At 37.9% G+C, this 25,226-nt stretch overlaps 1 protein-coding gene across 5 annotated transcripts in view; it reads left to right on the plus strand.

Annotated features, from left to right (window-relative positions):
• MAGI2 (membrane associated guanylate kinase, WW and PDZ domain containing 2) overlaps positions 1 to 25,226 on the plus strand; it is a 741,411-nt gene that overhangs the window by 207,808 nt on the left and 508,377 nt on the right. For 4 of the 5 annotated variants that reach the window (XM_082044483.1, XM_082044484.1, XM_082044485.1 and 1 more), the window contains exon 2: positions 22,566 to 22,682. In XM_082044483.1, the coding sequence (XP_081900609.1) occupies positions 22,566 to 22,682 (117 nt within the window). Of the gene's footprint in view, positions 1 to 10,100; positions 10,242 to 22,565; positions 22,683 to 25,226 lie in introns of those variants that run through there. The other variant, XM_082044487.1, reaches the window with a different exon arrangement.

Here is a 25,226-nt window from a genome sequence, read left to right on the forward strand (position 1 = left end):
TTTCAACCCCTCTGTTGACATTGGAAATAAACAGACTGTCCAAAGCAGTCGTTCTCCCAACTCAGAAATCTATTTCAGTATTGGCCGATGGTACCTGTGTTGCTGTGTTAACTGCAGAGGGAGACACAATGACTACCTCAGACTGGATGTCTGACTCTTAGATAGCTAAAGATGAATCACATTTGTTCCATGGAACCTTTAATTTATCCCTAGTAAGTGAAAAATGGAAGATGCGTGGGGTTGTGGGAGTCATGAATCCCTCAGCTTCGGTGGTTTGGGTCGTTTTCCATTTTAATTTTCCTTTTCCAATATCTGCAGCATTAAATCCTTGACAAGTCAAAATGCCATCAGAGACGCCTTTACGAAATTAAAAGCTGAAAGGAAATGAAAGCAAGTAGTGTATGACAGTGAAGAAAGGCAGGAACTATGAACAGCCTGGGTGATGCCCCGTGGCTGGGGAGAATAGCAGGCACTGGCCATCCCTCTGCCTCCATGGCATGTTTGGAGTCTGTAACTTCAGAAGATTAGACATGAGTATCTTCTTTTGCAGGAAAAAAAAAAATATGTGCCTTCAGTTTTGTAACTGTCCTAAAGGCATTTTGAGGGGGAATCTGAAATTTATACCCTCAAAGATAATAGAGCTACATAGAGTTGTGGGGTTTTTTTACTATTAATACAGAAGTGAAAGATGAGAACTATAGACAGTGGCGACAAAATAAAATGGATAGCAAGTAGAATAAAAAGAATTTGATTTAATGCCTTTTTCTCTGTAACTGTCATTCCCCAGTTTTATAAATGCGGCATTTTTATTCAGAATTATGCAGTGTAAGAGCTACAATGCTGTCTTACATTGGGAGAAAAGAGTATGGGGAAAAGCAAACCGATTGATGAGAATAGGTGGTAACGGCGTAATACCTCTACTTTTATCCAGTTGAATCTATGAAATTGTAAAGTGATGGCCTTAAAGAAAACCAAAGATCGTATTTCTGTAGGTATGGTAAAAATACTGTTGCAAGGAATCTCTAAGACTTTTCTGAGACTCGTCAAAACGTTTTAAAAAGTCTTTCTGTAACAACACAACAATTTTCTTTTTGTTAAAGTATAGCATGCTGTGGCTGAAACCTACTGATGTGAAAACACCATTGAGATATTTTGCTGCAAAGATTTTCATGTGCAAATCACAGGTTACAAAGCAGATTATCTGTGAAATTTGATCTTACCCATTTTCTGTAGGTATCTGTAGAATTAGAATTTCCAAACGCAGTAAATTTAGCAGCTGCATGGTCCAGAATGCAACTTCATAAACATGCTGGTTTTACAAATTGCTTTTAAATGTTGGTTTCAAATGCAGAGGCTGGTGAATGATCTTCTCAGATAGCACCTCAGCAGGAACTTATTAGCCAGCCCAGGAGGTGTGTACTCAAACTGATTTTATTCTATGGACGGGAGGACAGCATTGATCTAATTGACCTTCAGCACATAAACTACAGGTAGTATTTCGACCACCTAATATACAAGACAAAGAGAACAAGGTTTTATTTTGAATGTGTATATACTTTGCTAGATTATTCACCTTTGTGTTGCATCTAACATTTAAAGGTAGCCTTAATATCAACTAAAGAGCCATATTGGTCTTTTTATAGGCTTTTATCCCTTGTTAGCTGTTAATTCTTGCAGAGAAAAGTCATCCATACTACTGTGAGGTAAGGGAAATTCCAATGATTTTCAGCATATCTGTTTTACTCCTAATGCACCAGCACTGGACATGGTGCTTCTAAGCAATGCGGCTCCATTCCAGGAATCACTGTTTAAACAAGTGTTTTCAAAGCCCAGTGCCAGCTACAGGACTGCAATATGTAAAATCCTATTTTTAAGAAGCTGTTTGCACATTTCACTGATGTTCTGTGTCTTTTAATGAAAATATGTTGTAAAGGAGTGTTTTGTTTCAAGAAAAGGATCTTCCAAAGTAATTTTTGAAGGAATATATGTCATTGGAATAAAGGAAAACTGTTTCTGAATAATATCATTTACATCCAGACTTAGATTGCTTTTAAAATAAAGCCTCTAAAATTTTTAAATAATTAAAGCAAGCGAGCCTTATTTACTGCTTTACATCTTGAGACTTCTAAATTTTAAAAAATATATATATATATATATCTTTCTTGAGAAACAGGCCTAAAAAGTCAAAAAGCCACTCTCTCTTAGAAGCTTCTTCTAGAGGAATGATAGCTCATATTTCTTGGAGGAAGGACCAGCCCAAATGCTGTTCTTTAAAATGCAGAAAATAATTTGCAGCAAATAGTATTTTGTGTAGTGTCTGGTTTGGAATGTAAAAATTAGCCTACCAGCCAGAAAGGATCGTACCTGTTAATGGAGGCCAAGGCAATATAAATTCATTTTTGAAAGCACTGGGACTTCTGGTTGCTGAATGGAAGGTGTCTTAAGGCCTTGAGTGATGAAAACCTTTAACTGCAGTGCTGACAAACATGATAATAGCAATACTGTAGGAAAAGAAATCTGCCCAGGCTGGAATATCTTTAATTTTAAATGTCCTGTTATGCCATCGGAGAAATTCAAAAACGTGGCACTTTAGTTGACCAAGTCATCAGTCTTTCAGGTGCGGGAAGACACCAGAGTTCCCGTTGCTCCTAGAAGAGATGTCTTGGCTATGGAAAAGGTGTGAATGACGTACCATACCCATCATTATAGGGATGTGCCATAATTTAGAGCATGGTCTAGGAAAAGCTGAAAAATCTTAAAGTATGCTGAGAGAAACTGATTAAAAAATAAGAAATATCATGCTATATAATCAATTATCTGCTTCTATGGGCATTGACTGCTGTATCTTCCTTTTTTGATGAACTTAGAGCTGAAGAAAAACATATGAAAATTAATTTATGTTTTTATTTAGAAGAAGCACATGTTAAGTAGAAGGTCTAATATGATCTTATCAAGCAGAGTGATGTCCTGTCTTCTGTGTGTGCCAAAAGGAGTCTGGAAATTTCAAGTATCTTGTGTTCATTACACTAATTTTCTCATTATTTTGTTCCACTAATCATCAATACATCTTTTCCTTTCTAAGTGTAGCATCTATTGAACGATCTACTGACTGCTTTGCAGGATGGGGGCTTGAAACCACCTAGATACAACAGCATTTGCCTTAGAAAAAAGTGTGGTGTAAAGTACATCCCTAGAGTGTAAGAAGAATGTTAATGTTAGCTGATTAAGCCTTCAGAAGCTGTGAAATGCCAGCTAAGGTTGAATAAATAGTGTTACCTCTGTCCCCTGTGCACATATATATTCTGATATTCCTTAATGATATGATTGCTTACTTAATACTGTATAATGTCACACGACCTCAGATCTGTCTCTGTTATTACATATGGCTCATAATAGCAGAAATGTTAAAGATGAAAAGGAGCTTATTTTCTATTGGCCTTCCCATTATGTTTACAATTTAAAAGTGAGTAAGGCTTTAAATGTACTTTGGATGAGAATCAGAGCTTTATACTAATTTTAAATTTGTGCAAATACCTACTAGAAATAAAGGGGTGGGAAATATCAGTAATTATGAGCACATCCCAAAACACCTATTGTCTCATCAAATTGCAGTTTTTATTTTCCTAGATTTAGAAGACTTAAGAGATTCTTTTTCAGTAATAGCAAGAAATATGATTCTACCATAGTATGTTGTGTTGTAAAATGCAGTCTGTTCTGTATCATAAACAGCTCAATATATCAGTACCTATAAACTTTAGGCAAGTAGGTGAAAGTTATTGGAATATATGTGTAAAAGGAAACTAGATTTTTAGAGGTATTTGTGCAGAAAGGTGCAAGTCAAGTTTTCAGAGAGGAAATAATGTTTAAGTCTTTGTTCTTCTTGCAAACATTTTTCTGTTTGTCTTCAGCTTTTCTCCTTCATTTTTATCTTGCGATGCTGAAGTTTTCTAGGCCCAGATCAGCACAAATATATAGACATCCACCGCCTGTTTTAGTGCCTGACTTTGGAATCACAGTAAATACCTTTGTCTTTTCAAAGAGCTCCTTAGAGCATCTCTCATACTGGTCATCTGTGCCATTGAACAGTGTGATTGACACTACGGCTAAATTATTTCCTGCTTTGTTTTGTAATTGTTCAACCATTTCCTTTCCCTAAATAGTTGTACTGTGACTGCCAGTTGGAAGAGCATCACCACTGAAAGATTTCTTGTTCTGCTATTGCAATACATTTAAATATACAGCATTCTACAGGCAGTGTGAAAAACAGGGTGATTTTCAGAAGAGCTAAGAGTTAGTTTCAGTTCTTTCCTGTAAAGAGGCATTAAACTCTTTGTGATTTCAGTGGTGGTGCAGTCATATTTCAGTGGTGGTGCAGTCATGGGCATGTGGTGGCTCCTGGTGAGGCAGGGGCGAGTTTGTGTGAAGCTCCACTCTCTTTTCTTGAGATGTGACGTAGACAAATTAGAAATCAGCTGCAGGGAAAAACATCCAAGAGATGTAAAAACAGGGAAATTCAGTTGCTCAGTTCGTTAAACAATACCAGTGGAAAGAAAAAAAAAGGGAAGAAGGGGAGGGGAGGGGAGGGGAGGGGAGGGGAGGGGAGGGGAGGGGAGGGGAGGGGAGGGGAGGGGAGGGGAGGGGAGGGGAGGGGAGGGGAGGGGAGGGGAGGGGAGGGGAGGGGGAAAGGAAAGGAAAGGAAAAAAGGAAAGGAAAGGAAAGGAAAGGAAAGGAAAGGAAAGGAAAGGAAAGGAAAGGAAAGGAAAGGAAAGGAAAGGAAAGGAAAGGAAAGGAAAGGAAAGGAAAGGAAAGGAAAGGAAAGGAAAGGAAAGGAAAGGAAAGGAAAGGAAAGGAAAGGAAAGGAAAGGAAAGGAAAGGAAAGGAAAGGAAAGGAAAGGAAAGGAAAGGAAAGGAAAGGAAAGGAAAGGAAAGGAAAGGAAAGGAAAGGAAAAAAGGAAAGGAAAGGAAAGGAAAGGAAAGGAAAGGAAAGGAAAGGAAAGGAAAGGAAAGGAAAGGAAAGGAAAGGAAAGGAAAGGAAAGGAAAGGAAAGGAAAGGAAAGGAAAGGAAAGGAAAGGAAAGGAAAGGAAAGGAGAAAGGAAAAAGGAAGTGGTTTCATTTATGATGCACACATTTTTTCATGGAGCTATTCCAGGTATTTCATTGTTGCAGGGAAAGAGAGATACTCCAGCCAAGGACTGGAAATTGAAGTTAGAGACATTCAAATTAAAATTAGGGCATAAATTTGTAAGACTGAGGCCATCTAAACTACAAAAGAAAGAGGGGAGTTTCCACCTTTTCCCGACTTCAAGCCTATAGACCTTTCTGGAAAGTGCTGTAGCAAACATAAATTAATAAGCTTAACACAGATGGCTGAAATAGCATGTCCTGCAGTGTATGGGATGTCAGACTAAATGATCTAATGTTTTTTTTCTAACCTTGAACATAGAACATTAATAAGTGTAATCTTAAAATATAACTGTATGCCTTTGCCTGTCTTTGGACAGGTTTTTGATCTTTCCAGGTCTGCAGCCATCAAATGATAGATCTGACTTCTCAGTACAAAGCTTTTAAATTCCCACATTGGTCATGCAGAAATCCAGAAAATGTAATTTGCCTTAAAACATATTTTTTTTTCAAACAGTCATACTAAGTCTGTCTCATGTTCAGTTCCATGTTTATAGACATACAAATTGCTCAGTGACATTTTTCTAAGCCAGTCATTGTTTCAGTAGCCTTTGGCAGCCTGACTACTTTGAATCTGAAAATCTGAATAAATTATTTATAATAACCAGTATTTTTTGGTAACATTTTTCTTGTGTGCAGTGCAATAGTTGGCTGCTCTCCCCTAATACATCCTTTTTCCTCTTGTGGTGTTGATTTTGGGCATTAATTAATACATGGATTAATAATAATAAAAAACAAAAGTGGCGGTACTATCAGGTATCTCTTCAGGTACTTGTTAAGGCCATGGACAACCTTTATGTGTTGCCTGTGGAAGAGAAGGAAAAGGAAGAGGCAGAACACATGTTAGTACAGCAGAAAAAGAAATAATTTAGAAAAACAGGAGAAAAATTCTTGCAATGAGAAATTAATTTTATATTATTATCAGAAAAAATAAAATCATTAATGGATAGTGATTTATTCCCATCAGAAATTAATCAAATTTGTATAATGACCATAGTCTAAATTCCTGACAGCTGTTACTGAAAAAGTTATAAATATAATCAAAACCTGCTTTAGTCACTCCTTTCATCAAAGCACTCAGTGGAAAATCTATACACACATTATACATCTCCACAGCTGTTGGACGAGGAGCTGAAATCTGCCGTCATAGCAAAGTTTTTTCTTCGGAGTTCAGTGTATTGATGGCAATCAGCGAGAAAGCAAAGGTGGATGCATGTGCATCAGCATTTCAGTTCAGATCAGGAATGTTCTGCTGAAGTCAATATCCTGATGGTCCCTGCTTTGTCACATTTTAGTTCATCCTGAGGATCGGTCTCCCAGGCTGCAGACTGGGTTCATTTTGGATGAGGATAATCCAGGAAGTGTCCAACAATGAGTGGTCATGAAGTCCATGATATTAGCTTTCCTCTCGGTTTTCCTTGATGTGCAGCATTCCCTTTATCATTGAAATATCTCCAACCAAAAAAAGCTATGAACTCCATACACAGACTATTTAACTCCATACATAGACTATTCCTTTTCTGAATTACTGCATCTGCCATCTCTTCCTTGACAACTGGTGAATTAGTACATCTTTTATGTGTTCCTTAAGAACAAAAGTCAGAATTTTTTTTTCCTGGTATCTTCAGTCTTTTGCTGATTAGAAAGATGACTGTAGAGACTATGCTACTCAATTTTCTTTGAAATGTCTCCCTTCCATTTGTTTAATTAAAACACCAAAACCCAGAGGTCTTTGTGGAACACCTCTGAATTCACCTCATGAATAAGATCACAGCTTCAACTGAAGTTTGTCTTGAAGCAGCCAGCCATTCTTTCTGATTACTTGCTCCAAGCTTCAACCAACATTACACGTTTGGAAACTTCTTGAAATGTTTTGGGTGTTTTGTTTTGTTTTGTTTTCCAGAGGCAAATATGATTTGCACTTCCCTCATCTTCTCAGTTAAAACAAGAGAGGCTCTAATAATTCCCTCTCAGGAGTCCACTATTTTCATATCAAAAGCCTAGTCCTGAATCTGGGTTTGGAGTTTAACGGACATTCCAACACTATTGCAACTTGCTTTAGATGTTTCTGAAAAAAAAAAAAAAAAGCAAGCAAAAACATTTTTTCCCAGTGTTATAATCTGGAAGTCTTTAGGCTGGTCTGTTCATGATATACTGTTGTGGATGAGTGATTTAGGGTCCTGCTTGCCACAGAGCAATGTTTAGATCACTTAAAGAAGAGTGCAACTTGATAGAGTTCATTGACAAGGTTCACTCTATTACTGCATGGAGGAAATATGCCAGGGAGAATCAGGTGAGAGTTGGTTTAGAGTGATTTATACAGGGACAAGAGATGTGAAAAGGTAAGGGGGGGCCCTCCAGTTGAGTGATGAAGTTCAGAATGTATCCCCTTGCTTTCCAAACTCCTTCTGAGGGAGAAGTCTGGGTGCAGCTGGATCCAAACTTAGTCCAGACTTGATTAATGGTTCGTGTCTAAGAGACATAGAGGGTAAGAGAATACTGGTAGGGGACTATATGTATCTGTGGCCAAAGGATTAAAAGTGCACACCTGATTCTTTCTGTCGCTTGGCTAGGATTTCAGTTTCATCATTCTGCATCTCAACCTCTTTACCTCCCCGCTAGGGGTCTGGTGCCAGCTTGCTCTGAAGTCTGGATCTTAGGTCTTTTGAAGCAAACTCTCAGGCACCAAAATTCATAGAAGTAAATAAGCTAATGGAGTAGTACAGTCGCAGAGTCGGCTCCAGCTCAGTGCCTTTGAAGAGGTGCCCAACCAAGCATAGAAGTTCCTGGGTAATTATACCCTTGCAAACTACTTACCCACTACTCACATGATGGTCTTCTTGCTTCTCATTGGATTCTTTCACTGTCTTCAGATGGGCCCATTTTAGCTGCACATGTTGCTGCTTCGTGCTGGCCTTGAAGGTGTTATTTTGATTGAATGGATCCTGTTTTGCTCAATAAGGTACAATACAGGTCTTATCTTGGAAGTGATGTTGATGGTTTATAGTTGCTTTGTTTTGCTGAAGTAGATACAAGTTTGGTAAATATAAGCAGAATTTTACAACATACAGTTTAAGAAAGTTTAGTTACTAAGTAATACTAAATAGTATACTAAAAATCACATGACCTTATAGTTTGAGGTGACTCATTTTATTTAAAACTTACTTATGTAAGCCAAGTGATTAATATAAAACCTAACTTGGTGTCATCCATTTGTCTGTGATTAGTAAAAGGTCATTGCCATACAGCCATGCTAGTCTGGCAGGGAGAGCTCAAAGTAGGCTCACCCAGACTGTCGTATTTATGGAATAAAGTGGTTGGCTCGTAGTCACATTGCATACAGAGGGAAGGTCTGCACGAGACTCCTGGCACTCACACCTCATCCCTGTTTGTTGTGCTTAGTTCTTGGTCCAACTGCAGCTCAGGCTTTTACCTCCTTTGGAGCCTGTACCAAACTGCAGCTGGTTTGATTAGTGGAGGTCAAGCGTATCCGTCACAAATACTGATATAGACATATATGGATATTTCCTGTTTTACAAGCTATTTCCTTGGTTCTGAACTATTGCATGGAAGAGGTATAAGGACATAGATGCATGAGATTCATGCAGATATACACAGACGTGTTTAATACTGGCAGACCTGGTGCTTACGACAGCACTCGCCACCTTATGGCAGTCTTCAGTTATCATGCTAGAAATAAACAGGTATTGAGAGCATCAAAAAAAGAGAGGAGAGGTGGGAAAGGCAAGATAAGAGTGCAACAGGAGAAGCAAAAGCATAGAAGAAAAGGCTAGAAGGAAACTCAAATTCAAGATAAAAGAATATATATTGAAAAGAGGGAAAGATTAAAGAGCAAAGGAAGAAAAAGCAGTTTTAGACAGGGTCTCTTTACACATTTAATTTCATTAAGCTGTATGAATCCATGAATCGGGTCCTTTATTTATTTAATTTTCTTTTTTTATTGCAGTCTTACAAAACCAGAAATTTTTTACTAGCTTCGTGATTTAAAACCATAAATCTCTCTATTATCTATGCATACTAGTTTAATATTGTCAAGCTGTAAAAAGAAAAAAAAAAGATAAAGAAATAAAAGGCAAATTGCTGTTATTTCTTATATGATATAAAGCTTACTTATAGCATATTTGATGTGCAGCACTAGCAGAAGGAAATGGCACTGGGGCAGTACAGGTTTAATATTTTATGAGATGTGCATCAAAATCTCAACAGAGAAAGGCAGGTGAAATTAAAGGCACGTCCTCCTTAACAATATTCTGTCAGAGGCACTCTTATGGCTTTGTACCATGTGCACACTGATACTGACCTTAACGTGCGCAGATAAAGCTGAAAATGTGTAGCTATTAATCCACACCTCAGCGGCTTGCCAAATCCTTTATTGTCCCATGATTTTAGCCCACTAGTTTTCTCTTTTAATTAAGTAACAACTGTGAAAATGTAATAAATTCTGTATGAAACAACTAAGCATTCTTCTGAACTCCAGACTGTATTGATTTCAGTCCAGTAGATCATTGCCATGGGGACAATGTGCCTGAAGGGTGAAAAAAATAATTCTGTCATCTCATTTTTGTCCCCTGTTGTGACACCTTCCTGCTTCTGGGGATGCAGAGTGAGCAGTTTTAGCCCAGCTGTAATCCTGTGTTTTGTTCTGTGGATCAGCAAACTGGGGTATTACAGAAGTGGAGCAGCAGCCTCTTCCCCAGAGGTTGAGGGCATCGCTTCTCTGCAGGCAAAGTGTATGATCTTGCTGGAGTACCCACCATCTGCCTGCCTGGAGCTCCTGGGAACAGGAGCATTTCATTTCTCTGTTGCAACATATTATGTAAGCGCACACATTTTGCACAATGTAATTTTGCACAATGCACAGCGTCTCTTTCGGTCATTTGCGTTTTCCAGCAGTGCTAATTGAATCAACACAAGGGGACTCAACTAACCAACCGAGACTGTCCCAGAATGTAACAGCTTCTTCATGCACCGAGCAGCTGGTTCAGTGCTCCAAAACCAAGTGTTGTCTTTTATGCTAAAGTACCATGCTACACAAAAGGTACCTCTGATTGCCTAAAATTGTTGCTTTGTTGGCTGGGCCTAGCGACATACAGTAATTTGAAAGTGCTGATTGAGTGACATTACAAAGACCTTCATTTTTTAATTTAAAAATCAAACCTATTTTTGTGGCTTTTTGAGAACAAGCTAATTTGCAACTACCTTGTCTTTGCGGGCTGGGCATCTGCTATTGTTGACTGATAGAGAGACACGGGTCAATGCAGTCTGTGTCCCTGCATAGAAGTGAATTGCGATATTGTCACTGCATAGAAAACACTGCCAGCAGTAAGTGCATGGAAGCCATTTGCTTGGTCATCTGCAAATCTGTCTGTTGTATTTGGTGCTTAGTTATTTGTTTGCCTTTTATCCTGTTAGCTTCTCTCTGTAAGTAAGATTTTCTTTTTTACACATGAAAAATAAAGGGACTGTAGAAGTTGTAACTAAGCGAGAGTGACTCAGAGACAGCATTAGAGAGGCTGTCTGTCCATCCTGCTGCAGCAGCCAGAGCACCCAGGCTCTGACGGGCACTTCGGTTCTTCCTTGTCTTTGGCAAAATACTTGGAGGTTCCACTTAAATATGAGAAGAAACTTCAGAGCACTGGAATAGGCTGCCCAGAGAGGTTGTGGAGTCTCCTTCTCTGGAGACGTTTAAACCCCCCTGGACACATTCCTGTGTAACCTCATCTAAATGTTCCTGCTCCGGCACGGGGATTGGTCTGGATGATCTTTCGAGGTCCCTTTCAATCCCTGACATTCTGTGAGAGGGCCCAGAGCATGGCAAATCTTGCTGGATGTAATTCACACATAAGTAAGGGAAAATGTCAAAGTTGTTCTAGAGACACACTGTAGCAAACTCAACGCATGATCCTGCACAGTGCTACTGAGGCCTCAACAACTTCATTTTAATTTTTCATATGGAAGTATGACTCAGTCTTTTACCAAAATTTACACTGCTTTGATTGTACTTGCATGTACATTTTTGAGGCTTGCTTAATGTGATGGATTGGGCCAGAAAATACTTTGAATGGGTTTTATATTAAGGTAAGAGATACTATCTGTATTGCTGTTGTGCTACAATGGTGAATAAGTTTGTCATGATAAAAGACATTTCACTGACAAATAAGTACTTCTTTCAACCTTATGTCAAAACCAAGCAAATATGTTGGTTTATTTGTACCTTCACTTTTCTTTCCCATACCAAAATATATTCTTTATGCCAGTGCTTTAATTATTTGTATGAATTATTAATTATTCTTGTAAGGTTATGAATCGGTTTATAAGACTGCATAAACAAAGAATGGTGAACTTTTACATGTCTTCAAGAAAGAGAATAGGATTACTTATGCCGTATTATGTAGTCATTTTAAACAGTAAATGCTTACTTTTTAATAGATTTTTCTAGTTATATCTAGCTTTTTAAAAAACTACTTTTATACTGAAATTGTGAACTATTTCCAACTTTTTATATACTTTTAATCAGAGAGTTTGTTGTTTGTTTATTTTTTTTTCCTAACAGTAATTACCTATGAAGCATTTAACCATCCTGGTGCCTTAGAGAGAATGGACCCCTCAGACAGGGAAAGAAAACCACTTTTTGGTGAAAGGCTCTAACTCCCAAAATGAAAACCTGAATAATATATAGCCTTAGAAATATGTTGGCTATACTTCTTGGGGGATTAACAGTGTCAGTCTTTTTGTAAAGCTCTAAATATTATGTCCACTGCTAGTGGAATTATTTCTTCATTCATTTATTTTTAAGCCTGACAATGACCTGTTCAATTAGTACTGCAACTTTCACTCCACTCCAACACTGTCCTGCAAGGACTATACAATGCATCCACTGGTCCTGTGGCCTCAACATGCTGAGGCACTCGCCCTCTCTCGGCTCAGAAGGAAGAGCATCATTTGCTCAATCTCCACCGTGACTTTCATTTTGGTTTCATGTGCTGAGGAATTCTCTGCTCAGTTACTGACTGAACACAACCCTGTTTAACTTGTGTGGTAGCTGGGAGGTGGTATCACTGTGACTTCAAGCTGAAAGGCACATCACACAGAGGAGAAACAGAGGGGACCATGTCATTTAAGTGTTCTGAATACTGCATTGCGTATGAAGCTGTGAGACAGGTTCTCAACCTCAGGCTTATTGGCATATTTTGTGTTGTCTTAATTTCCCATTACTGAGAAATGGCTGTAAAACACATCTCACTTTAATTTTTCTTAGTGTTTTACTCTTGCTTTGACTTGATAGGAATGCCGTGACATTTGATTCAGGAAAATAGTCTTTTGGGTGAAGGATATGCATTTTAAAAATATTTGCCATTCAGTCTCAGACATCAGCAACAGTTTTGTGACCTCTGCTTTCAAAGTGCAGTTTATCTTTTGCAAGATGAGTTTGCACTTGATAAGTTTCATGAGTATAAAATCTGCAAAATTGTGTTCTGTTATTTATGCAATAAGCTATTAGAAAGCCAGGAAGTAATGTATTATGGTAGTGATTTTTCATGGTACATTATGGGTGCAGACTGAGATGCTGTAAAAACTAAAAAACTGGGCTCCCATGATTCAGATAGCAACTTAAATCTTGTTTTGTAACTATTATTAGAACTCATACAATGGCAGTCTTTGTGAGCTCACTTCCCTCATAAATTGTGTGTTACTGGGATTTTTTTTACCCAGATTAATCTCTCTCTTCTTACAAAATGTCAGCATAGAATTCACAGCCTATTATTATAATATGGCAATATTACTTCCAGAAGTAACAAAAATAAGTCTCTATCTCAAGCAATTAAAATTGTGCAGCTATGATTTAAGTAGAATACCTTTCAAATAATTCAAGTATGGTAAAACTATGCCACTATTCCAATCCAGTCTTTCATATTTTATTCAAACACTTGTCAAACCTTAAACTTCCATCACATTTGTCTTCCACAAAGAAGATAAAACTAAAAGAGCATTAGAGTAAAGGAACATTTGTGTCCCTAGTAGATGAACAGTCACATTGCTGCTTTCAAAGAAAACAGGAGTGTTAAACAGAACAGTAGCAGAATATTTGTCCACAGTAAGACAATTTTGAATATGCTCTTGTAACTTCTACTTTTGTTTCAGTTATAAAACTTGTAACAGATTCTTCTTGAAGACCAGCAATCTATCTATGTAGCCCTCAGCACAGCCTGGAGGGAGGCCCATAGAGGACCATGGAGGCTCCAGATTTGGAGACGAGGGATGGCTTTGGGTACAACTGAGATGCAGATGGTTGGTTCCTGATGAATACTGTCTGAACATGCCCTTGTTGCAGGTATTCTGAGCACTAAGGTTGCTGCTCTGCCACATGACCCCAAGAGAGGTTGCAGAGTTTTGGTGTTGGGTGACTCACAGCAGAGAGAATTAAACTGACGCAAAGAGGCATAATTTGTACCCAGCCAGAATGAATGAGTCCCACATTATCACCATTACTGTGAATCAGAGATTAATGCTGCATTTGAGCTTTTCCACAGAAGTCAATTTGTAAGTGTGTTTTTTTCTAATGAGCATGTCAGTAAGCGGCACACAGAGAGAAACATGACTTCTTTTTTTTTTTTTTCCAAGTATATACATGAAAAAATATTCTGCTATATTTTGATTAAAACATAAAATTCTGACATCTTTATGACTCTTTTTTTCCCCCTTGGTTAACTTTTCTATTGGACATTTGTGGCTAATACGGATTTTCCTAGAATTCAAAACAGCTTCCTGGCAATATATCCAGCCCAAATAGCAATAAAAATGTGGTTTTTTTCTGAAGCTAGAACAAGCCTTATTAGTTCTGTTCAAATGTTTTTACTATGCTACAGTCAATCCGTCGTATAAGCTTATTCTATGAGTTTTCAGCATTATGTGCCATCAATTTTCAAAGAAGTTTTGTCTTTAGAAGAATACCAATAATGTGGTCGATCTCCCTTTTTGAACTGTTCTTGTTGAGGTCAGTTGGGACCTTTCCATCATTTCCTTTGGGAGCTGTATCTGGCAGGTAGGTCACATAACAAACAGTGGCCTTAGCAAGTTTTAAGCTCTGTTGTGGTGCTCTTTGTCCAAAAGGAGAATTCTATGAGTGGGAGCATCCAAATGCCAGGCAGTATTTGAAGTAAGCATTTTGTAAATATGTTTAAGTCTCAAGAGAAGAAATGTGTCCTTGCAGATGTGGCTGGGCTCTATATGACTGCGCAGGCCGAGTCACAGAATCACAGAATGTCAGGGATTGGAAGCGACCTCAAAAGATCATCCAGTCCAATCCCCCTGCCGGAGCAGGAACACTCAGATGAGGTTACACAGGAATGTGTCCAGGTGAGTTTTGAATGTCTCCAAAGGAGGAGACTCCACAACCTCCCTGGGCAGCCTGTTCCAGTGTTCTGTTACCCTCACTGAGAAGAAGTTTCTTCTCAAATTTAAGTGGAACCTCTCTTGTGTTCCAGTTTGAACCCATTACCCCTTGTCCTATCATTGGTTGTCACCAAGAAGAGCCTGGCTCCATCCTCATGACACTCACCCTTTATAGAGTGTCACTTTTGACATTCTCACTTGGTAAGTAAACATATAATCCCTTACAATTTAGTGTTTGTCAAAAGCATCCATAAAGGTAATTATTTCCCTTGCAGTAAGTATTTTAGGAACAATTACAATCTTTTAAATATCTGAGTAGCAAACATTAATGTTTATTTGTAAGTTATCAGTCAAATCAATGATTTACAGGAGGCACCTACAAACAGCTCTTCTTCATAATTAGGAAATGTTACTTTAGTGAGTTTCCAAACTAAAATAAAAGGCAATTCATTTCCAGACAGCCTTTGTGTAGGTACAGCAGCAGTATTTGAATATCATTTTTGCTTTATTTATACACCTTCTAACTAGAACACCAAATAAAACCTTAGTGTTCTGAAAGCAAAGTGCCCTCTCTGTTACATGAAGTACAGCTAGGCTTTTTTTGTTTTTTTACCAGCCAATTAAATCACGGTATTTCCCAGAAACTACAACATCTGTGCCTGGCAGTCAATTAACTGAAGAGAATAAAGCAAAGTACCTCTAAATAACAGAGCTACAAAATGGTTTTACCTGTTAAATGGCAGTTCTCTGAGGCTGACCTAGGGGCGGCTGTCTCAAAGTCCATGTTGACGCTGCCAGTGGACTCTAGAATGTGCTGTAGCTGGCTTCACGATGGAAGGCTCTTTCTGCAGCCACGAGGGCTGCAGATCTACTGCTTTAATGAGAGCTGAAGTTCAGTAATCTGAGACAAGGTACCAAACGCAGATGTGTTTGGCTCAGCTGAGTCTCCTGCTGATACAGTCTCCCATATCATTACAAACCACATTTTTGCTTCTGGCACAGTGCACACTTGGGTCTTACATTTCAAACAGAGGATTAAGGTTAGCCACAAAACTAAGAAAAATAAATCCAGGTCATGATATGATTTCACAGTATTCCAAGGATCAGTCTACCCCCAGTGCTGCTGGTCTCCCCTTGTTGCTGCTGCAGAGTGTCCTGTTGATCTGGTCCTTCCTCAGACTGCCCCAGTAGAAGGTGCCACAAGGGCAGATGTAACCCAGGTTGTCCACTCTGGAGATCAAAGAGTGTACAAACCTCAGACTGTCTCCTGGTCTGAGGAGAGCAGGTGAAAGACATCACCCACAGAGATTATGGAATTACATATTTGCACTGAGACAACATCCAAATATGGATGCTCATCATGGGGATAATTATTTGTTGCTTGGCTAGATTTTGTTGGTTTTGTTTGGTTTTTAATACAGTCTATAGTGTGTATATACTGCTATCCTTGTGCAATTTATCCCGTAAGCCCTATACTTCTGCATTTTACAGCTTTGATATTGAAATGCTAGGGGGGAGAAATTGAAAGATATATCTAAGGATGGAAGTGCATGTGTGAGAAATACAACATACATGTGTATGAGATATAATGTAAAAGACACAATAAGCAAAAAGATTAGTAATCTAATCCATACACAAAGAGAAAAGGAAAACCTACAAAATACTAGGCTATAAAAGAGTAGGTCATTTCACTGTGAATAAACTAAACCTTAAAATATTTTTCATCATATGTGGCATGTACAAGATGTACAAATTTCCAAAGCCTTTACTATTGCAATTTGTTTAGGTCTCCAGTAAAGGACCACAAAATAGAATTCATTTTAGTAGTCTCAAGTATGGAATAAATTAATTTTCTTCCTGAGGACTCTACTTTTCTTGCATAATTCCCTCTTGGTTCTCCATCACACTTTATCGTACGCATTCCACAGAGATGATAGCTCAACCCTGATGGTTTGAGACTTTGCAGATAAGTCTGATGGAAGACTTGGCTGAAGGTAGTGCAGAAGTTCAAAGAAGACCCACAGAGTTTAATCTAGGGATATAAAATCTGTAACCTTCAGCTGATGACTGGAATGTAATACTTGCTTCTTATAATTTACTAAAAATTTGCTGCACTGTTTTCAGACTACTGTAACAGTGATTACGTATTTTACATGGAAACCTGGAGGAACTTCCAGGGTTCAATATGCCCAATATATAATGATCAGAGAAATGCCAGCCTTCATCTTTATACTCCTCTGAACACTACATAGGTTTGTTGAGAATAATTTCCTTTATATAATAGGCTTAGCTGCAGACTGTATTTTCATAATGAATCCTTTTAAAATCCAACCAATATTGATATTACTGGGAATTTTCATATTCTATCTTTAAAGTTATTTTTTGGTTACTCTTGCTAGTTAAATAAATTGTTAAAGCATATAATCTCATACTGGTTCAGAAATGTTAAATGCATTACATCTTTATTAATCAAGTACTAAGATAAGACATACTTCATTTGTTTAAAAAGTATTGTTTGCACTACTAACACTAGCAATTAATATGTGTAAGTATAATAACCAATTCCTCTTTGATGAGTGTTTTCTCAAGGGTTTTTTTTTTAAGTTTATCACAATAAAATATCACTGGACTTGTGGAAAAAGAAAAAAGTCTGATGCGCTTCTCCTGAGAGGACCCTCTGGGAAAAGAAACATTGGGAAAAGAAACATTGAGAAAAGAAAGGATGTGGCAGTTTTAATATTATTTGATGTTTAAAATATTTTCAATTGCTTTATGGAGCTCACAGTGAGAATTGTGTGTTGGCAGGAGTCTCTTGGAGCCCTGGCTGACATGGGCTCTCTTTCAATAGCACCAGTCCCTCACTGCTGCTCAAGCTTGTGTTGTTTTTTTTTGTGCATGCACCAGCCTGGAGCTGTGTGGGTCAGGAGAACAGGACTGGAGGAGTAAATTGTGGGTCACCTCTGGCTAGGTCATATACACTGGAATGAAAAAGTCATAGAGATTTTTGTAGGTGAGTGGGCATGGTGTCACTAAACTGATGTGGATGACTGGGGAAGGTTGTATGTGATAATTTTGGGTATCCTGAAATCTTACAGGACCATTTAAAAATATTCAGAAATGAGCAATTAAACCATGTACACAGCTTTTTATTTATGATGGCTATGATTTACTTTATATATTCCGGGGAGAGTAACACACACAAAAAAAATCTTGGAGCCACTTTCATGGCCAAAATACTTTTTTTATCTGATCAGTAGAGAAAAGGACTAATAAATCAGACCTTCCTGATATCTAGTTTAAAGAACTCAGGCTGTCATTTAGGCTGCTGATTGAAAGGTCATTTAGATCATCTGTGAATGACGAAAGACACGTTGGTCTCACCTGCACCACATTGCATGTCTTCTACTGAAGAGGTGCAGAAGAAACTAGAGGTATTGTCGGATATCCATGGAAGCATAACGTAGTATTAATATAAAGCTCCAGGTAGCACCTGAGTAAATATTTGGGGTAAAACTCTTCAGTGGAATAGTCCTACTGAAGCTGATGAAAGCCTGTTCAGCAAAGGCATTTCACTTGGCCAAATATATGTCTTATAATTACAGTCAGAAGTGAGAGCTTGTTGAAAACAAGGGGAGACACGGATTGATTCAAGTAGTGCAGTGGAAGACAGGAGGTAGTTTGTACTAAAAGTTTATGAGCTTTTCTGCTTTAAGAGGGTACAGATCCTGAGATATTTCCTTTATTTTCCTCAGACACGGGTCATGTACAAATGCAAATCTAGATGTAAGAATCTTGCTTGCTTATAGATATTTCTAACTAGGAGTACTTATAGAACCCAGAGAACCTGAAATCTTTTAAATATTAATCACAGCAAATAAAATATGTAATACATTTTTTATTGACTGTGATGCAATTGATTGTACTCTTAAAAAACGAATAATTAACCAAACCAGGTTCAGTAAGAAATAAATTTAGAGCTGACATCGTGGGAAAAGCAGAGGGATGATCATGTTTACAAGTCCTTCACTGAAAAATAAAATACAAGAGTAGACTCCAGCTGCAGCATCAATGTGTTACCAAATGGGAAGCTTTAAACAAAAGTTACAATATTGAGGGTATAGGGAAAATGATAAACCTTTATTCCTGTCATATTCTCAGAAATAGCAATTATCTTTTTCAGTTTTGAATCTTTTAATGAGCTACAAACTATTCAGTACCCCTGTGTATATGTGTTCTTACTGTATTTCTTTTCTGATCGGACTTTGCTACTAGATTTTAAGAAGGGAAGGAAACCTGACAGAAATGTATTAAAACACTGAAAAAGATAGACTTTCCTCATTAGATTCATAAGTAAAACATGCAAACAGAGCATTTTTTAGTTCAACCAAGTGTATCTAATTTTATAATCTCTGGAATCAAATTCAGTCACGGTTATGAGTTTCCCATCATGATTGGTAGCTGTACCTAAACCAGACATACATTATGCAAGAGGTCGTTACTGGAAGTGTTTAATACATGTCCTATATTTCCCAGCTAGCAAAGCAATGGGATTCATTGGAGTGAAATGAAACTGAAACAGAGTATAGGCCTAAAGCCAGGAAAAAGAAATAAAAAAAGAAGCCCTGCATGGCCGCAAGCCAGTGCACGCTCCATCGCGCAGCTGTCGGCCTCCTCCTGCGGCAGCGGCCAAAGAACCAATTTAATGATGGTCTCTGGGTTGGGTTTGTAAAGCTCGCGCTGTGTAATACCCCTGACACACACCAGCTCTTCCTTTCACGTGCACGGCGAGTGGGACGTGGCCTCTGTGAGCTCCTTCTCTCCAAGCTCCTCCTCGGGAGCCACGTGTGGCCTCGGTGGGGTTGGTGGTACCAGGCGGCCCCTGAGCATCATCCCAAGGTCCTGCACTGCGGACTGGCTGGGAATGATAGAGAACTAGGGGATTAGGTTCATGTCAGGAATTTTTCAACATCTCTGTGGCTTTCACTGTGCTGCAAAAAGAGAAAATAATGGGAAGTTGTATTTTATAGAAACCAAATCAGTCGTGGGTACTGGACACTTGTCTAACTGGGTTGGATGGGACCACTAAATAGTGGAGTGTTGTTACTGCCTGTAAAAACAATCTCTGATTGCTACTCTTTCTATGAACTTGCTGACAATGTCCCTAACTTTCTTTTTTTCCCTCCAAAGTGAAAAAAACGTTACTAATTTCTATCTCTTATTTCAGCCTTTTGGATGACATAGTCCTATTATTATTACTCATGTTATTCTTGATTTATATAGTCTGTAACTCAAGATATAATTCACTGCTGCTATATCAAGGCTGGTTTACATACCTTCAAATCACTACAGTCTCTTGGAAAAAGTCTTATGGCACCATACTAGCACACTCAAGATTTTGTTCTGCTTGTACTTTAAAAGGCTCAGGCTGCTCAAAAGCCCAGGCACTATAAATACCTGGAAAGCACGTCTGGTGTCAAGTACGCTTTTGACAAACATCAGGTAAAATGACAAAAGGTTTTTAGGGGAGAAAAGCAGAAGAATGGCAATTGGAAGGATGAATTGAAAATATTGCATCTGCCCTTCCGGACTCCTGAACTATTTTATTTTTTACACTTTCCAGGGTGTAAAATTCATTGTTATAGTGGATTCAAAAAAAACTATAGCTTATGCCCAAAGAACTGAAAAATGTCAGGTCAGGAAACAGAATGACTTTCAAAGAGGGAAATTTGTCAGTTGTACATGTGCTGTCTTTAGTTCATTCATCTGACTGCTCTTTAAAATAGACTTTGCTAATCTTACAGTATATACTCGTATATTAAGAAAAAATCATATTTTTCCCTTGTGCTTGAAGGCTGACATGTTTTTTCCTCTGCACCATGTACAGGTTTTATTTCTTTTACAAACTTTGGCTTTTGAATCTCTATCTAACAAACACAAAGCTGTGGGTATCTCCTCATGTGAATATACGTTTTTATACTCCAGTCTGGAATATGCAGTTTGCCAAAAATATCAGGTGACTCTTTTTATGAAGTGCTTGGGAGGTTTTAGTGCATTCGTTAACACATGGTGAAGTAAATGGCTGTGTTTGAAGCAAAAGGCTGTAAATAAAAAATGCTCTTTGAGGGTCAGAAATCTGTGTAGGTTCCTAAACTTACTTATGTCAGAAGTTGAATGATTCAGGTTTATGTCAGTGGGCAGGCTACAGCTGTTGTTCTCGAGCTGGCATTTCCTCAGACTGCCAGAAAGCATCTGCATCACTGGGCATGTTCTGTATATTAGAGAGAGAAGAGCAAGAGCTGCAGGACCTTTACTCTCTGCAGCCGATCAGAAAGGACAACTGATTCCGATCAGGAGCAGAGCGTCTCTCTGCAGCCCTATCTAGCCTCACCTCCGCCGAAATCTCATCAGAAATTAGCTGGATTAAGGATGGTCTGGTCTGCAGAATGAGCCCATCACTAGAAACAGGGTTAGTGGTACCCAAGGCATAGACTAAGTGGCTCAGCTGGGATCCTGGAATAACAGCAATCTGGATGGAAGTTCTCAGCCTCTGGGAGCTGGGCACACAGGTATTTCTTTGTGTCTGTTGTAAGCTGGGGCTTTTTGTTTTGTTTTGTTTTTTTTCTTCTGATTATGAAAGTCTGCTGGATTTTTGCCTTTTGCTAAAGATGGCAGAAAATATTTATAAGCTTTTTATAAACCTGGAACAAAAGGTTTTGAAGCTATTGACAAAGAGCAGCAATAATAAGATTATGTATTTGTAATTGGCAGATAAATAGGAATAGCTGTAAGAGGAACTATATTGTAATTTATAGCCATTTGTGCTCTGCAGTGCCTTTCAAATAATGAGGTAGGAATGTTACTTGTTCTTTTTTACGGGAAAATCTTTATATAGTCCAAGTCAATAAGACTTTTGGCAGAGGGTTCAATAGCAAATGCCATTTGAAAAAATGTTTTAAGGTTGAATGTAGGAAGCAACAAGTTAGGGATCTATCTGCTTGCAATTTTTCATCTCAGGAACATATGTCAGAACTCAGTGTAGTAATGATTTTCTATATTTTTCTTATGTAATAATTTCAGAGAAGGAAGAAATGCAGTTATTTATAGACTTTTTTTCCATAATTATAAACGTGATCCATACTCCAGGTTAAAAGAAATAGAGAGGAACTATATCAGGAAATGCTGATTAATCATGTCGGATTAGATTTATAGGTATGCCTTTAATAGTGGAACATGATACACCAGTCAGTGACTAAACAGTACTTTAAGTTGTTTTGTCCTAAAATTATATTAAAAGTGGCAAATACAGGTTTTTCTAACTCATTTGTTTTCCACATTGCAATCTTATGCTCAGATGTTGTGTTACTAATGACTCTTATCAGTGGTGGAAATAAAATACATACCCTTGTTTCATATAATGTCTTTTCCAGATCTCAGTGCTGTTAGAAATAAATAACATGAAAGCCTATATCGTATCTATATTATCATTAAGTATTGCTGCCTTTTATTCTGATCATACTTGGACTGAAAACACCAAACATTACAGAGATGTTTTGAACTATGATTCCTTGGTTTAATAAGCAGGTGGAAAATTGGTACAAGATCACAGGGAACATAATAACCCAATAATGTATTATTTAGTTACACATGTTGGTAGTGATACACCAGCAAGATGTTGCAGTTTTGTGCAGAAAAAAAATGACACCTCTGTGTGTAATCCTGTATGTATTTCCTGAACTGTACAGATTTAGCCAGTTAGTTGTCATTAGCTGGTTTTAGTCTTTACAGTTATCAATACTAAGTAATATTATATCAACTGCATGCCTTAACCAGAAATCTCCTTGTGCTTCTGTCATCTGTTGTGAGAGAAAAATGAAGTAAAATGAGCCACTGAGACTTTACAAGTGATTCATTGCTTCCGTCAAAGCAATATATTTTTAAATCACGCTTTCATTTGTCTTTTCCTTGACAGGAGGCATTGTTGATAAGGACCTTCGTCACTACCTCAATTTACGGTTCCAGAAAGGTTCAGTAGACCATGAGCTCCAGCAGATCATAAGAGACAATCTCTACCTCCGCACAGTGCCATGTGAGTAGGATGGAGATGAACAAATCTGTTTTCTTACTGGCAACACACTGTCTGAATTAATACTGCTGAGGCAATTTGCAAGGTGTGAAGAGGTGGACTGTGGATGAAACAGTCTTTCTGTAAATAAATCAGTGGCTTGGTTCATGTCTTCTAAGTTATTGTTGAGGAACTAAGCTATCTGATGCCGAATTAATTTCTGAACACGCGTGGTGTTTTCAAAGTTGCAGTTCTCATCAGCTGTGGCTCCAGAATAATAATCTTTTTCTTCTGCAGTCTTAGAAAGCACAAATATGAAGAAAAAAGCATGTTTCTGGGCTGGTTAAATGGATGCCCAACAGAGAGAGCTTCATCTGCCTCGTGTTATACTTTACATAATAATACCATGGGATTTAGAATACAATAGGGCAACCAAAAAAAAAAGTAAACTAGGAAGTGTTTATGTGCAGCAGGCATGGCAATGAAAGTTTGTATTGTCTTGCATATGTTGTCTTTTGTTGCTGCATAAGTCAATGGTATCTATATCTGAAATATTCTGAAACTTCTAAAATCGTTTTTGTAGCTATTGGCATTATTCACCTATTTCTTCAGTAGGCATGAAATTAAGCCGAGTTTGTAAGCCATGTCCAGCCATCAGGGGCATGCCGTTCAGAACGGATCTACTTGGCTGACAGACAATGTGTCATTTAAATTGGACTGAAGTTCCATTATTCTTCCCTCACAAAATAATAGCTTAGTAGACAAAAAGTAGGTCTTTTTTTTTGGCAAAAAAAGTGCACCTTTGAGCTTGCAGTCTTGACACTGAAACTATAGTCAGAGGAAGGTGCACTGAGTGACTGTGCTATTTCTATGGTAATGAGTGGGTGCTCTTTGAAGCCTGTGTTGTTGTGTATGATTTTCTTTCTTTACATTAAAGAATGGAACTTCGAAAAGCTCCACCAAAAAGAAGGTATTCAAGCATTTATCTTCTCTTTTGGAAGCTGAAGATAAATATTAAGTCTTAATTTCAGGAGTTCAATTTGTCCCTAGGTAGAAATGAAATTGGAGAAAAAAGATTAATTATTACCTTTACGTCTGTGTGAGATTTATGATGAATTAGGTTTGTCTGAAGGTGCTGAGAAACATCACAGCTGAAGTTCAAATGCAAGTACAAATATATTTTGAGATTAAATCCCACTTTTTAGGATGTCTTGGAGGGTCACTAGCATAAGAGTTTACTTATTATAGCCCCAACACATGCTTATTAATGTCACAGATCCAGATTAAAAAGAAGGAAAACCCAACAATATTGCAACTACTGCACATGTGTAACAGATTCTATCTGTTGGCGATATGGGCATGATGAGTAGTTTTGGGGTTTGTTTTGGTTTTAATTAAGGCAATAATAAAGTGTTCTCATTTGTCAAGTGAAATACAGTACTCACAGAAGCAAATCTATCATTCAAAAGGTAGCACTACAACCGCAAAGACCACAATTTGGAACCTAGAAACACTTACCGTTGCTATTCATTCCTGCTGTGACTTATCCATTTCTGTGGTTAGATTCTTAGGTTGTTTTCGTATTACATATTGGGCATCTTTTGCTAAGTAAGAATCAGATTTTCAAAAATAGTATAGTGCTGCAGACGACGGCTGCTGAATTGCTAGGTAAGTGGGCATGTTCCTTCATGGTCCAGAAGACTCTTTTTCAATAGTGGTGGTAGAAAAAAAAATAGTGCCTGTGTGGCACATTTTCTTTGAAATTTTCTTGAAAATCCTATGCAAGTAGCCTTCCTGAAATGTGATATTTTAAAATAAAGAAATTAGCAAATGCAGGCAGAGTGATATGTGGTTAGCTAAAGAAGTTTCCATAATCAGGTAAAAGAAAAAGACACATAGATTGTAACTGAGATTTCCCCTCAATCGTAATTGAGGTAAATATTTTTTAATGCAATTTTATTCTGTCTCCAGCATTCATGTTTAGGAGGGAAAATGTTATCAACTGTTTGTTTGGTTTTTTTTCAAGTGACTTAAGAAATTTTTGAATCATGAAAACTTGTCAAGGGTGCTGGTATTCAAAATTTCCTACTTTGGGCAGTGTAATTTACAACTGGTAGGGAGATTTCTTTAGTATGCAAAAGTAATATTTAACTGCCTATGCCATCGCCCTCAAGGTCATTTAATGACTACAGACTAACCATGTACTTATTACAAATTTTGCAACAGGTGCCAACACAGCAAAAGCAGCACTCAATTTGGTCAAATTCCTGTGCAGAAAAATAGAGAGCAAAAGCCAACTGCAGGCCATGTACCCTGTATTTCCAAAGACAAGCTTATAACATAAGGAAAAACAAAAAGTTGAAAAATAGGTGTCAACCTCTTCTCTTTAAAAATACACCTACAGTCTTTCCTCGGTTATAGAGGTATAATTGCCAGTGAAACTGGCAGGACGTTTACAAGAGAGTCCTTGACCTTGAGTTTTTAGTGTTCTTTGCTTGTTGTATGGACTGACAGCCCTGGCAGTGCTGTGGTTTCTCAACCTTGCACGTCAGACTAAAACATCTTTTA

This window comes from Streptopelia decaocto, assembly GCF_964273445.1.
Source record: "Streptopelia decaocto genome assembly, chromosome: 1".
In the NCBI taxonomy this organism is placed as follows: Eukaryota; Metazoa; Chordata; class Aves; order Columbiformes; family Columbidae; genus Streptopelia; species Streptopelia decaocto.